The following is a 12901-nucleotide window of genomic DNA, read 5'->3' as shown; positions in this document are numbered from 1 at the left end:
GGTAAGAGTGGGCGCCTCCCCCCCCCATCAATTTGAGGCAATAAGCCCAGGTGGCCTCATGGATGAGTTGATCCTGTTCCTTCTGAGTCTTTCTGCTCCTGCTCCAGAGTGCAAGTGGTTCCTTTGGGGGACATGTTTCATTCCACCTGTGATGCCAACAAATATTTCTATATACCTTTAAGTGTTGCAACTGGCGCCTGTCATCTTCTAACTGCCGCCGTTTGTTTTCAATCTCAGTTTGGCGCTTCCTCTTTTCCTGAATGCATAGAGAGGTGGGTTTGGGGAAAAGGGAGAGGAAAAAAAATAACATCACAATTTAACACCACTTTCCTCATTGACAAAGACCAGGGGTGGCCAAAGTGTGGCTCTGGATCCACAGGTGCCTCTTTGACATATAATGTGCAGCTTGCGGAATTATGTTAGCTGAGCTCCTTTTTGCATCACAATTAATATAAAAGGTACAATTAAGAGCCCTAATTATAATTATTTCCCAGGTATCAACTTAGAGTTCAGTGGATTAGAATGCAAGTTTAATGTTCATGGTGAGAAAACCTTATATTTAAGAATTTATATGCTTCTTAAATATTGTGGCTTTCAGAAATCTCTCTTGCAGCTCTCAAACATTTGAAGTTTATTGTATGTGGTTCTTATGTTAAGCAAGTCTGGCCACTCTTGAGAACATTTGTAGGTGTAAGGTGCTGTACAAACACATGCAGCACAATTCCATCTTGTGTTGGAACAGGCAGGCCAGGAGGCCTGCGCTTTATCCAGCACAAGATAGGTGCCCAAAGTGGCTCAGCCAGAGGGGAAACTTTTCCCCTTACCCCCAGGTAAGCCACTGCAGCCTCAATGAGTCTCCTCGGACTTATGTCACCTCCAGAGGTGGCATAACTCCAAGGAAAGTAGAGCGGCTTGGAGCTGCTCCATGCTGTTCGGGAATGGGAGTTGGGATCAGGCATAACTGCTGGGTCCCAGCCCCGCCTCCCACTCCCCACCCACCCGTCCCCCAGGACCACCCCCCGCCCACCCTCCTCCACCCTGGAATGCCTCCCTCTCGCCTCCTCCCCACCCTCCCCAGAGCCTTATGTCAGCCGAGCTCGGCCAACGCTAGGCTCCTCCATGAAGTTGGCATGGAGGCTGGATTCAGCCTCCTGCATACATACCTGTGCACATACCTGCACTGGCCCAGCCAACTCCAGAGGAGGCACAAACATCCCTTATGGCACATTTGCGACCCTCCTGGGCTGGGGCAAGGGACTTGTGCCTGCCCAAAAGCTCTTTAGGATTGCACTCTTAAAAAGATATTAGATGAACAAAGCATGATTGTGAAAGCCAGAGATCTTGGATTTCGTTCAGCAATCCCATTCCCCCCAAAAACAGAGAAAAAAGGTTGTACAATAATAAAACAATGAAAGGCTCATCCTTTCAAAAAAAATTTGTTCTATTATTTTCAGCATTTATTCAATTAAACAAGGTGATGTGTACACAATACTGTGTAAAAGCTGAGACATAGAAGGACTATAATGGTGTACACCAGGCCACAAAAGTTGGGGTGAGGTAGGAGTGCCACCTTGGCAGTTAAGGGAACATCCAACAATGTACTTCAATGCACTTCGATGCTTTTCACTCAAATATAGTTCAAGTGCAGAAAGATGTCATAATAGCTTGGGTGGAGGAGTTTCCTTTTCCATGGGGCACTTTGAGTGGTGTAAGAAAAAGGGTGTTCTGGGAAACTGAAGCCTCCCTGGAAGCCAAGTCCTGCCTTGATGTGCAGATGGGATCGTTTTCATTTGTGCCCTTGTTCCAGGGCAGAGGCCCAACAAGCAAAAGAGCTTCCAGGGCTAATAACAAAGTGTATAAACATATGAAGATGCCTTTGCCTTGGTCCATCTCTAGCCCATTACTTGTCCTGAGTGGCAGCAATTCTCCATTGCTGAAGACAAAGCGGAGGCTTTTTCATCCCTACCTGGGTATGCTAGCAGACACTGAACCTGGGACTTCCTGCAGCAAAGCAGGTGCTCTGCCACTGAGGGACTACCCCATTCCCAGCATGTAAGGGAGGTGAACTATAGCCTTCAAAATGACTTTCATTAGAGGCTAAGAAGACCATTATTAGCTGCCTTAAAGGGGACCCCTTCTCCTTCCACATGTAATGGCTCAATGTTTGTTTTTTATTTGCTCAATTTTTAGATGGCTTTTCTGAGAGATCAAAGCAGTTGACCAAAAGTTGACAGAACTAACCCCCCAAAACACAAAATCTGTAACAACTAAAATGGAAGCGTTAAAACCAGGGCTTTTTTTGTAATAGAACACACCGGAACGGCATTCCGGCACCTTTTTTTTCCCCTTTCACTGAGGGAGGGATTCGAACCTCTGACCTGGTGCTCCACCTTTTTTTTTTGGCACCCCCGGCTCTGACCTTGTGCTCCACCTTTTTTTTTTAAGCTGCGAGCTAGGGAGGGATTCAAACCTCTGACCTCGTGCTCCACAGCCCAGCACTCTCTCCATTGGGCTATAGGAAAGCCTGTAGTCAAAGTGCTCAGAACTAATATATAAGGTCTTCAGCCCAGCTGGTGGCCATCAGCCCCTCAAGTATTAGTTCCAAACACTTTGAGACTAAGAGTTCCTATGGCTCAAGTGATAAAGTGCTGGTCTATGGAGCCAGAGGCTAGAGATTCAAATCCCTATGAGGAAGGACTTTTTTTTTTTAGGAGGGGAGGTGCTCCATGGCTGCAAATTATAAAGGTTGGTTGCCAGTTGCCAAAAGGGGGGCCAGTTGAGCCTGCAAAACTCCTCAAAGTTCAGTTTAAAAATAAATAAATAAATAAAAGATTAACAAGTTGTGAGTTCCTGCACCTTTTTTTTTTTTTTTTTTTACAAAAAAAAGCACTGGTTAAAACAATAACAGCAAAACATGTATAGTGTTGGGAAGGCCTTGCCTTGGACAGCCCGGATTTCCAAGCAGCAAGGCTTTCCGAAATGCAAACGACTTGGCATCTTTGTAGGCTGATTTTGCAATACTTAGAACTTCAATCAATAAGGCGAGCCAGAGAGAGTGAGCCATTTGAAAAGGAAAAAGAGAGTCAAGGAGGAGAAGCCTGAAAGCAAAGGGAAAATGTTCTGGAGCAATAATGGATGAAGCTGCTAGCATGTCCTCCCCATTCATTATGGAAACACATCCAGAGACACTCTAGAGCTGCCTAGATTTACCAGGGGCAGCCCCTGTTGCCTGTTCTAGCCACTAAGGGGGATAGATTACTACTAGACATCTGATTCCTCCTAAAGTTGATAAAATAGGAGGAGGAACTCAAACATACAAGAACCAGGAAAATGATGTGTGAATTAATCCTGAATTGGTGCTAAACCTGGGTGTCCCTCATCTGAGTCCAATGGTTTCAACATTATGCTACTCTGGCTCTCCAACCCAGTAATAGCTACACCACTGCTTCTCAATGTTTGTCCTCTGCCATACCACTTCACATTGTCCACCTATTGAAGTGGACAGAAAGTAACTGGTGATGATATCACCACCAGTTACTTCCAGGCAGGGCCAAGGGGGGGGGGAGTGAAGGGAGTAATTTGAACCCTGGGCCAGGGTCAGAAAGGAGGCCCAGGCGCCAAAGGAAGGGGCCCAGAAATTTCCTGGAATCGGACATTTTCCAATCTCACCCAGACTCACTGCCCGCACCAGATGCTGGGGGCATTATTGTGGGCACATGGCAGCAACTACTGCCACAAGCCATACACACCAGGTCCAGGAATGTGCATTCCTTAACAGTGTCACATCTGGAGAAAACAGACCTGTTACAGTAGCTCTTTGGCTTGTGGATCTGCTTCCCATGAAGGAGTGTATTGGAGCTCAGCGACACAGCTGTGGTACTGCAGCTGCTGCTGCGGAAGTCAGTGTTAGGCTGCAAGCCTAACCAACTTTCCTGCAGAAGCCCTGCTTCCAGGTTGGGAGGCCAGACACCATGCAACAAATACCAGTAAGAGGACAGGGTGGACAGGAGGGCTTTTTCGTATGCGCAAAAAGCATGGGCTGGAGCTCTGCCCACCTAGCCTAGCCTAGCCTCCTACCACTGTTTGTTGCATCACTGGACTTGCTGCCAGGTGGTGGAGGTCCAGTAGTCCTGCGTGTACCACTGGACACTACCTCAAGTACCACCAGTGGTACGCAAACCACTGGTTGAGAAATGCTGATCTAACCACTTTTTTGGCCCTAATTGCTTAGAAATGTTTTGGGGGATACAATGTTCACAATGCATTTCAATGCACTTTAGTGTTGCTCAGTTAACTCCAATGCCTGCATGTAATTAGAGCTGGGACTTAAGCCAAGTCAGGTCCACTCTTCTACATTAGCTAGATAAGGAGAGAATTTATTTCTTTGCCAGCCCTGCACCCATTACCTTCTGTTGGCCAGGCTCTCGCCCGACCTTGTTTTTCATTTCCCCTCTCCCCAATATTTTCCCAGTGGAATTTTAATTCAATTAAAGCGGATGGAAGTGTAGGCCCCTTTCCTTTCAATGGAAGACAGACAATAGCATCTCTTGTTTGCTATAAATTCTTACCCTCATTTCCAACGAAACATCAAACATGAAGCAACTCAGGAAGTGTGCTCAGCCAGAACTGGGGCTGAATTTCTCTCCCAAATGCAAACAATCGTGAATTCTTGTCAAGTGTTTGCCTTACCAAAGGACTGCAAAAACTCTGAAAAGACTAAGCTTACAATCCAAAAGGGTCATCTGCATTTCGACTCCTTTCACCCATGTGATGTAGCAGCCACAGTGTTGAGCTTGACCTGGAGGAGTTTAAAACTAGGGATGCTTCTGAAATTCTCAACATGCTGGGACTAGATGTATAGAAGGGTGCAAACACTAAAGTCGGGTTGTGTGTCCCAAGCATCTGGTATTCTTCAGCAGTAGACTACCTCTGTACATGGAGGCTCCATTGTAAGCTATAATAGGTGGTAGCCCCTGATAGGCCGAGCAAAGGGCTTTTCAGACTGGGTCGTCGCGAAGCCCCAGCCTTTGGGCCCCGGCCTCTGCCCCCTTAAGGGGTGGGGGTAACCAGAAGGCAGGGAGGAGGCAGCTTTGAATCACTCCACTTTCACTTCTGAAGCTGCAGGGAGCCCTGCAGAAGGTGGGGCAGGGCTCCCCACACCCCCGGGAGGCTGCAGGAGGCTCGGGTAAGTGGACCCAAGCCCCCCTGCAGCCCCCCTGAGCTGCTTTCCCCCTGCCCCCGCTGCCTCCCCCCCACCCCCGCAAGAACTTAAGTGTGGCTCAAACTCTCCCTGAGAGTTTGAAAACTGCTGGCCTAGCACAAACACAAAAGCCCAGCTAAATCAGGCCAAAGGTCTGTCTAGTCCAGCATCAAAAGCAGCAGCTCTCCTCTGTTGCTTGTCCTAGCATCAGGTATACTGTGGTAGGCTTCCTCTAAACATGGAGGCTCCATTTAGCTATCATGAGATGAATTCTGCTGGATTAAACAAAAAAGCATGTCTCTTCCTTCACTCTACTTTTGGGGGCAGCAGGGTTAAATCCCATAAATATTTTTGCTTTCAAAACTCTACAGAGCCCAGTGTTTCCTCTAAATAGCTAGGAGAGGGACAGAGGAATCCCGGATTCCAGGATTCTATTTTTCAAATTGTTCTCCTGCTGCCAAGCAATGGTCTGCCTCTTTTTTTCTTCAAGGCAACGCGTTTCCCCCCCCCCCCCAAAGTGCTTTCAACCAGCAAAAACTGTCTCCCTCCTTGTGAACTTTTCCAGACCTCAGCGAAGATTTGCGCCTCATTTGATTCCTCTTGGGACTGGAAACCAGCCTCTGTTGTTTTGTCCGAGTCGTTTCACCCATGTCCCAAGCACCATTATGTTCCCCCGCCTCCCTTCTTCCCAAACAATCAGTTCCTTTGTGTGGCGCCGTATCAAGAGAGGAGCATCGGAAAGCTGGCAACCGAGAGGGACGCTTCAAGGTGCGGGCCTCAAGCCAAGGGTGAAGCACTGCCGGGGGTGTGTACGTCCCCACAACCACACACAAATGCACACAGATGCACACACCGTGATCGATTCAGAGTAGGTCAACCCACAAACTTTGGCAAGCCACAAGCAGAGATAAGGTGTGCTACAGAACAGTGCTTATGGATCAGACACCTCCAGGGGACTCAAGCCATACACTTGCAAAGATGGGGACGTTGTTAACAGTCTGCTACCCCTTCATATGTTGTTCCCATCTGTCAATATATGCACCATCATTGCAGGTTCACTGTTGCAGAAAGTGCCCCTAAAGACAGCAAAATGCATTGGGCTGTCAACAGCATTTTCTAATAAATGGGTTTTTCTGCACCTGTTTGAGAGTTTCCCTCTCTTGTTTTTTCCCCCCTTTTGTTGCTGTTTTGGTCCTGCCCTCTTTTCGTACTGCACTCCACCACGGAGCTACAGCCTGTTTTGTGGGAAGGAGGGGGAAGACACATCTGATCTCTCATGCACAAGTTCATAAATGCATGTGGATGAACACGGAGGCTCCCTGTAGCGCATCACCTCCTGCACACTCCAGGGGGTGAGGCTCAATTTTGAGCTGTGGCGGAGAACATATCATTATAGGACAATGATGGCTATTCCCGTATATTTGTTTTAAACCCTCTTGTCACCCTCTGTTCTTTCAAAGCACTACAGGACTGGCTCACACACAGAAGGAAGGAAGATGGCATGCAGCCAGTGGAGGGCAAGACACGTGAAAATAGCACAGAGCTGGATGGGGAGTCAGGCCATGGCGAAGTCCTGAGACAAGTTGCAGGGTCCAGGAACAAATAGGGGTCTGGTTCCTGCACAAACAGGATCAGAGGTCAAGAATGGGATGATGGTTTCACCCAACAGGAGTTGCCTGGACTTGGGAGCTAGCTTGGAGGTCAGGGCTTTGTCAGGGTTGTTGGCTCCAGATTGGCCTGTGAGGTCAGCTGACAGTATTCAGTTTGGTATTAGGGGATTCCTTTTTGACCCCTACAGCTCCGTCTGTTGCGTTCCGAAAGAACTGAAGTGCTGTTGGCACATGAGGCAAGGTGCTAGAGACTGGCTTCTGGAAACCCTAGTCTGGGACCCATCCACCTTTGAGATGGTGATCTATTCAGGGTGGAAAACCCGGAACATTTGAGAGTGTGGCTTGAATGTAGCTTGCTTTGTGAATGAGGTCTGCAGACACTTTTTTCAAGATTTCTTCCAACTCCATTGTGAAATGCTGGAATGCCAGCAAGCCCAACCTTTGGTATATAAAATTATCACATTTGTAGGCAACCCACTGGCGTTGAGTGCAAGATCCCCTTTTATTGTTATGGACTGGGGGAGAGTGGCTGGCCCAAAATCACCCACTGAGCTTTGTGGGGACTTGAACCCCAGTATCCCCAGTCACAGTCCAGCACTTTACCTAGGTCCCCACCCTACCCACCGATCCAGACCTTATAGTCCTTGTATCCATTAAAAGGACCACCAACCTGTGTGAATTTGACACCAACAAAAGAGAGCTTGCCTGCCTGATGAGGTTGATAGCTTGCTTCCAGGGATGGAGGGGCAGTGGATTTGCCATAAGAAACTGTATGAATATATCTGTGGTCCCAATCCTGCCACTTCCCAAGCACCCTCCCTTTGGTCTCAAAAGAGTGGCCAGTGCTACGCTGTTATTGGGATGGAGAGCTCTCCCTTCTCTGCCCTCCTCCCCCCAGCGCTCTCTCTCACACACACACACACACTCAAGTCTCTCTTGACAATAACACCCTTTTCTGGTCCCTGACATAGACTCTTTTCTTCTCCCTCTTTAGAAATTGGTGAAGTTACAACATCGGCCGGATGCCGCTGCTCACTTGCAAGGAGCCCCCCGGTAACCGGCTCTGCTTCCTCCAAAGCTACGGGCGACTAAGGATGGAGACTGTCCAGGCAGCCAATTTGGAGAATCTGTGCCAGGCAAGCCAAAGGACATGCTGGTCTTTCCTTCGTCTGCTTTGGCAACACATCTTTGGACCCTCAAAAAAAAAGAAGAAAATCTTTTGGTTTGTCCCAAAAGATTTTATGCATTCATTCACTTGGGTTGTACCCCACTTTTCTTCCTGAAGGTCACTCAAAGCGGCTTACAGAGCCAAAGCATTATAAAACACTTTTTAAAATTACAGATCATCAAACATTAAAACACCAATAAAACACAAACCAACAGCAGTCACCTCCAGGGATGGACACTCAAGTCATGACTCAAATCATGAAAACACTGGTTTTTCGCAATTTGTGTCAACTTGAGTCACAGTGGAGTTGAGTCACAAAGGAGTTGACTTTTGTGTCAACTTGAGTCACAAAGTGACTTGGACGCAACTTGTGAGGTCAGTGACTCGAAAATGAGTCATGATTCAAATTGACTTGAGTGACGACCCACTTTTTGTGTGTACTTGCAACTTGGTTTTGTGTGCGTGCTTGACCAGTGGCGTCACTAGGGTTTGCATCACCCAGTGCAGGAGGCCAGCAGGTCATCCCCATGATGGGCCTCCTCCCATGCAGTGGGTGGGGCAATGAACCGCTGGTAGGCGTGGTGATGTACTATTGCCCCACCCCCCCTGGGCTACACCTTTTGATAGAACATAGATATTTCAATGTGGTTTTTTCCATTGCATTCTGCTGTAAATCATGCGTCAAATGGTAAATAACATGATGGTGTTATTCCTACAAATCACAATTTTAGTGATTTTGGTCACTAGTGGTGTCACCCCCCAGGGTATCACCTTACTAACACCCTATTGGCTCCATGCTGTATCATAATAACATCCCATTGGCTCTTCGAACAATCAGTCTCATTGATCTGTTTTGAATTAAGGAATTGTACTGTTTTCTTACATAAGACTGTGGCATTTTTGTTTTCTGGTTGTTTGGTTGTAACTTTTGATAGAGTGGAGATATTTCACTCCAGTTTCTAAATTGCATTCTGCTGTAAATTACACATCGAATGGTATATAACATGATGGTATTATTCCTACAAACTGCAATTTTAGTGATTTTGGTCATTAGTGTACATCACTCTCCCTGTACATGTCCCCCAGTGCAGCCCGCACCCCCTGCACTTCCCTAGTGACACCTCTGCTCACGATTCAAGTAAAAATGACTCTATCAGCTGCTCAGGTCAAGTCTCGACAGCCACCCATTAAAACCCAGGTTGGGACTGTACCAGTTCAGCACACAAGTAGGGGCTTGCCTGAAGTCATACTTCTTCATGCCAAAAAAAACAAAACACCCCACACAGAAAACCGTCATGTCAGGGAGAAGGCTCAACTGGAACTCTTTTCCCTGACATGCCTGTTCTTTATGTGAAGATAATTTTTTTTCTAGCATTCTGTGAGGTGAGCAGTGAAGGGCGCAATCTTAACCAGCAGTTATGCTGGTATAGGTGGCCCTGGAGGGTTGCAAACATGCCGTAAAGCACGTTTGCGCCTCCTTAGGTGGGAGGCGCGTCAGCGCATTCAGATGCGCTGACGCATGGATGGAGGCAGAAGCCTCTGCTGTGGCTCCCGCACCACCACTTGTGTCGGTGTGAGCGTGCCGACATAAGCTGCAAAGGTAGGCGTGGGAGGGCATGGGGAGAGGGCAGGAGGGGGTGTTACTGGGCGGGGGGAGGGTGGGCCCGGGGGTGGGTGTGTAGGGAGCCTGGGGCGGGGCTGGGACCTGGCGGTTATGCCGGATCCCAACCTCTGTCCCCGGGGCAAGTGGAGAGGCTTCAAGTCGCTCCGCTCTCCTTGGATTTGCACCACCTCCAGAGGTGGCGCAGGTCTGAGGAGATCCATAGGGATGCACAGCCCTTACCCATGGGTAGGGGGAACAGCTTCCCCTTGCCCGTGGCTGAGCCGCTGCTCGCTGCAATCCCACGTTGGATGCAGCGCAAGCCTTCAGGCTTGCCTGCTCCAGCGCAGGTTAGGATTGTGCCTGGAGTGGTATAGTCCAGACACCTCAGGTAGGCATTTGCTGACTGCATGACTGTGTCTGGGATCCTTGAAATACAAAGGAAGGGATGTGAGATGTGCCTTTAAGGAAGAACCACAAACTTCTACAATGGGAACCACCTCTGAATTTTGTTCCAAGTGAAATTTCAGGACAACTTAAACTTCTGAGGAATTTTCAATGAAACAGAAAACATCTTAATGAGACTATCCACATATTTAGGGAGAATTCTACACAGTCCTAGTAATGTTTCCAATATTCCTGTCATGGATTTTTGCATTCCAAATTTCCTGATTTCTTGATTTGAGAGTAGAACCAGAAACACTCTATTTCTAAATTTCTGATTTTTTTTTTTAATTTTAAAAATGGAGTGTTGAGCATGTATGGTTTGCCACAGGTTTCAGTTCAATACTTCACTGATGTTTTCCCCATCTCATACTTTAGCACTACAAAGATCCATTTTGATAAAACACTGCAATAAAAACAATCCCAATGTGATTGGGTGTGCAGACATATCAATATTCTTTTTGTATAATGTTTTACAGATGTGCAGGAACACATATGTGCACCATTAAAGCACTACACAAAAAGAATTTCAACACAACCATCAGTTCAATCACATTGCTATTGTCTTTTTGCGGTGTTTAACTTTGAACACGTGCATCAGTAGCACAGATGCAACAAACAAACCCAACAAGGGACTGATAGAACACAAAAGTGTGGCAAATTGTGCATGCCTCAGTTCTGGAATGAATTTTAGAAATTCTCCTAGTTAAACTGGAAGTCAAGAGGAGTGGGAAGAAATGCAGAGCGATCATAAGGAAGAATAAAGGAATAGAACAGAGGAAATTATTCAGAATGTGTTCTCACTTCCTGTTGCTACAAGCAAGATCATGTTCCCAAACAGTAACACCAGCTGCCCCCAGCCAGGAAGCTGACAAATCCGCAGCTTTGGAATTAGGCTCAGAGGACATCAATGATCATCTCCTTCATTTAACGAAGCTGATGTCCTAGAGCCTAGGGGCTCTTCTGCTCTGCTCTATGCTGCTTTCCAGTAATAACAGAGGCGTTCAAAGTGGGGGAAAGCCAATCCGATCAATAGCATTTTGGTGGTTGGGAGGAACGATTTGAAGAGGAAGCTCGGCATGATAATATTTTACAAGGGGGGGGGGTGTTGCTCTTTTGCTAAACCTTTGCAGGGTGGGTTGGGGGGGATCCTCTTTAAAATGGCAGTGCAAATTCAAAGCTTGGTCAATCTGTGGTTTACTTCTGAGTAAACACGCATGGGATTCAGTTGCAAGTTTTCAATTTTAGGCGTACTTACCTGGGAGTGAGCCCCATTGAACACAATAGAACTTACTTCAGAGTAAACAAGCACATAAAAGAAACCACATCAATGAAATCCTCTTACAGTGACACAGAAACCTTTGTTTCTACCACTGGGTTCTCGATTGACACATTGGTTTTCATACTCAGAACTTTGCATCAGTTCTTGTTTGCCGCCCTACGTTCCACCCATCCACATGATTTAATTTGTCTGAAGGGTAGATGCATTATTATTAGGAAAATTCCCATGTTTGCCACACTGAGCTCTCTGGAGGCAGAGCCAGCCCAAGAGCTTCCAGTGCCCAAGACAATGTGTCAAATGCCACCCCTTGCCCACAGGCACACCAGCTGCCTCCTCTGTTGCTCCTCCCCACTCTCTGGATTACAAAAAAAGGGGGAGGAGTAAAAGTATGGCGGAGAGGAGAGTGGTGGAGAAAGTATCAAGATACTCTAACCCAGTGTTTCTCAAACTGTGGGTCAGGACTCACTAGGTGGGTCGTGAACCAATTTAAGGTGGGTCCCCATTCATTTCAATATTTTATGTTTAATATATTAGGCTTGATACTCCCATGGTATGTGACTGCATTTGGGGAAATGTTACAGATCTGTACTTTTAACAGGCTACTCTGAATATACTTTTAACAATGAAAGTCAATGGGACTAACTCCTGGGTAAGTGTGGGTAGGATTGCAGCCTAGAATGGCTAAAAATTTGCTTGCTTGACGATGTCACTTCCTGTCATGACATCACTTTCGGTGGGTCCTGACAGATTCTCATTATAAAAAGTGTGTCCCGGTGCTAAAAGTTTGAGAATAGTGTGCCCACACTATTAGCCCACACTATTCTGTCCTTTACACTTCCTCTTCTGTTCCATTCCTCCTCTTCCTTTTTTAATCCAGTGAGTGAAAAGAGGGGAAGTGGAAGGAGTGAATGGAGATAAGCACCTGGCAATTGGCAATTGCCCCAGTTGGCCTCATGGATGAACCAGTCCTGCTTAGAGGAAGACCAGGATGCAAAACACAACTCAATAAAAACAGTGACTTACCGCGATGGCCTGAAGCCGCTCCTGCTGGACTGTATTCGTATCAATGATCCTGCAAGAAAGAGGAGAGGAGAAGTTGCAGAAGCCCATCTAGTGCTGAGCCCAAACCCTCCCGCACCTTAGTTTTATCACTCCATTTGCAAGTGGTGAAAAAACAGAGGCCATTTTCTGGGAGTGGAAGGGACAGAGACAATGGTCCTCTGATGGTGGCTACCATTTTGCTTCCCCTGAATGCCCCTGAATGACACAATGTCATCAAGTACCACAGAGACTAGCAGCAGGCCAGTGCCCATCAGGGCAATGCTACAGCTTTTGATAGCATCCTGTCATTCTAGGAGGCTTCTGGGTAGAATAAAAGGCAGCCGTTGAAGTAGACCACTGCTGAGGCTAGTGGGTTGAGCCTCCCACCCCAATCCCCTCTCCTCATCTATCCAAAATTAACACAGGAGAGGGGTATCGGCCTCCCTTTCACCAGTAATTCGAGGCAAGAGCTTTCAAATGGAAAATTCCATCTCAGCCCTAATTTTCACCGAGCATGAATCACACATAGGAAGACAGCACATAATTAGATATAAGC

The 12901-nt window shown here is 47.1% G+C and overlaps 1 protein-coding gene across 1 annotated transcript in view; it reads right to left on the bottom strand.

Annotated features, from left to right (window-relative positions):
* PALM (paralemmin) overlaps window positions 1-12901 on the bottom strand; it is a 57084-nt gene that overhangs the window by 20427 nt on the left and 23756 nt on the right. Inside the window, exons 2-3 of the mRNA XM_066635900.1 lie at window positions 12328-12376; window positions 176-256 (exon numbers count right to left, since the gene is read on the bottom strand). Of these exons, the coding sequence (XP_066491997.1) occupies window positions 176-256; window positions 12328-12376 (130 nt within the window). The remainder of the gene's footprint in view (window positions 1-175; window positions 257-12327; window positions 12377-12901) is intronic.

This window comes from Tiliqua scincoides, chromosome 8, assembly GCF_035046505.1.
Source record: "Tiliqua scincoides isolate rTilSci1 chromosome 8, rTilSci1.hap2, whole genome shotgun sequence".
Lineage (NCBI taxonomy): Eukaryota > Metazoa > Chordata > Lepidosauria > Squamata > Scincidae > Tiliqua > Tiliqua scincoides.
This window is presented reverse-complemented; position numbering and strand designations above follow the sequence as displayed.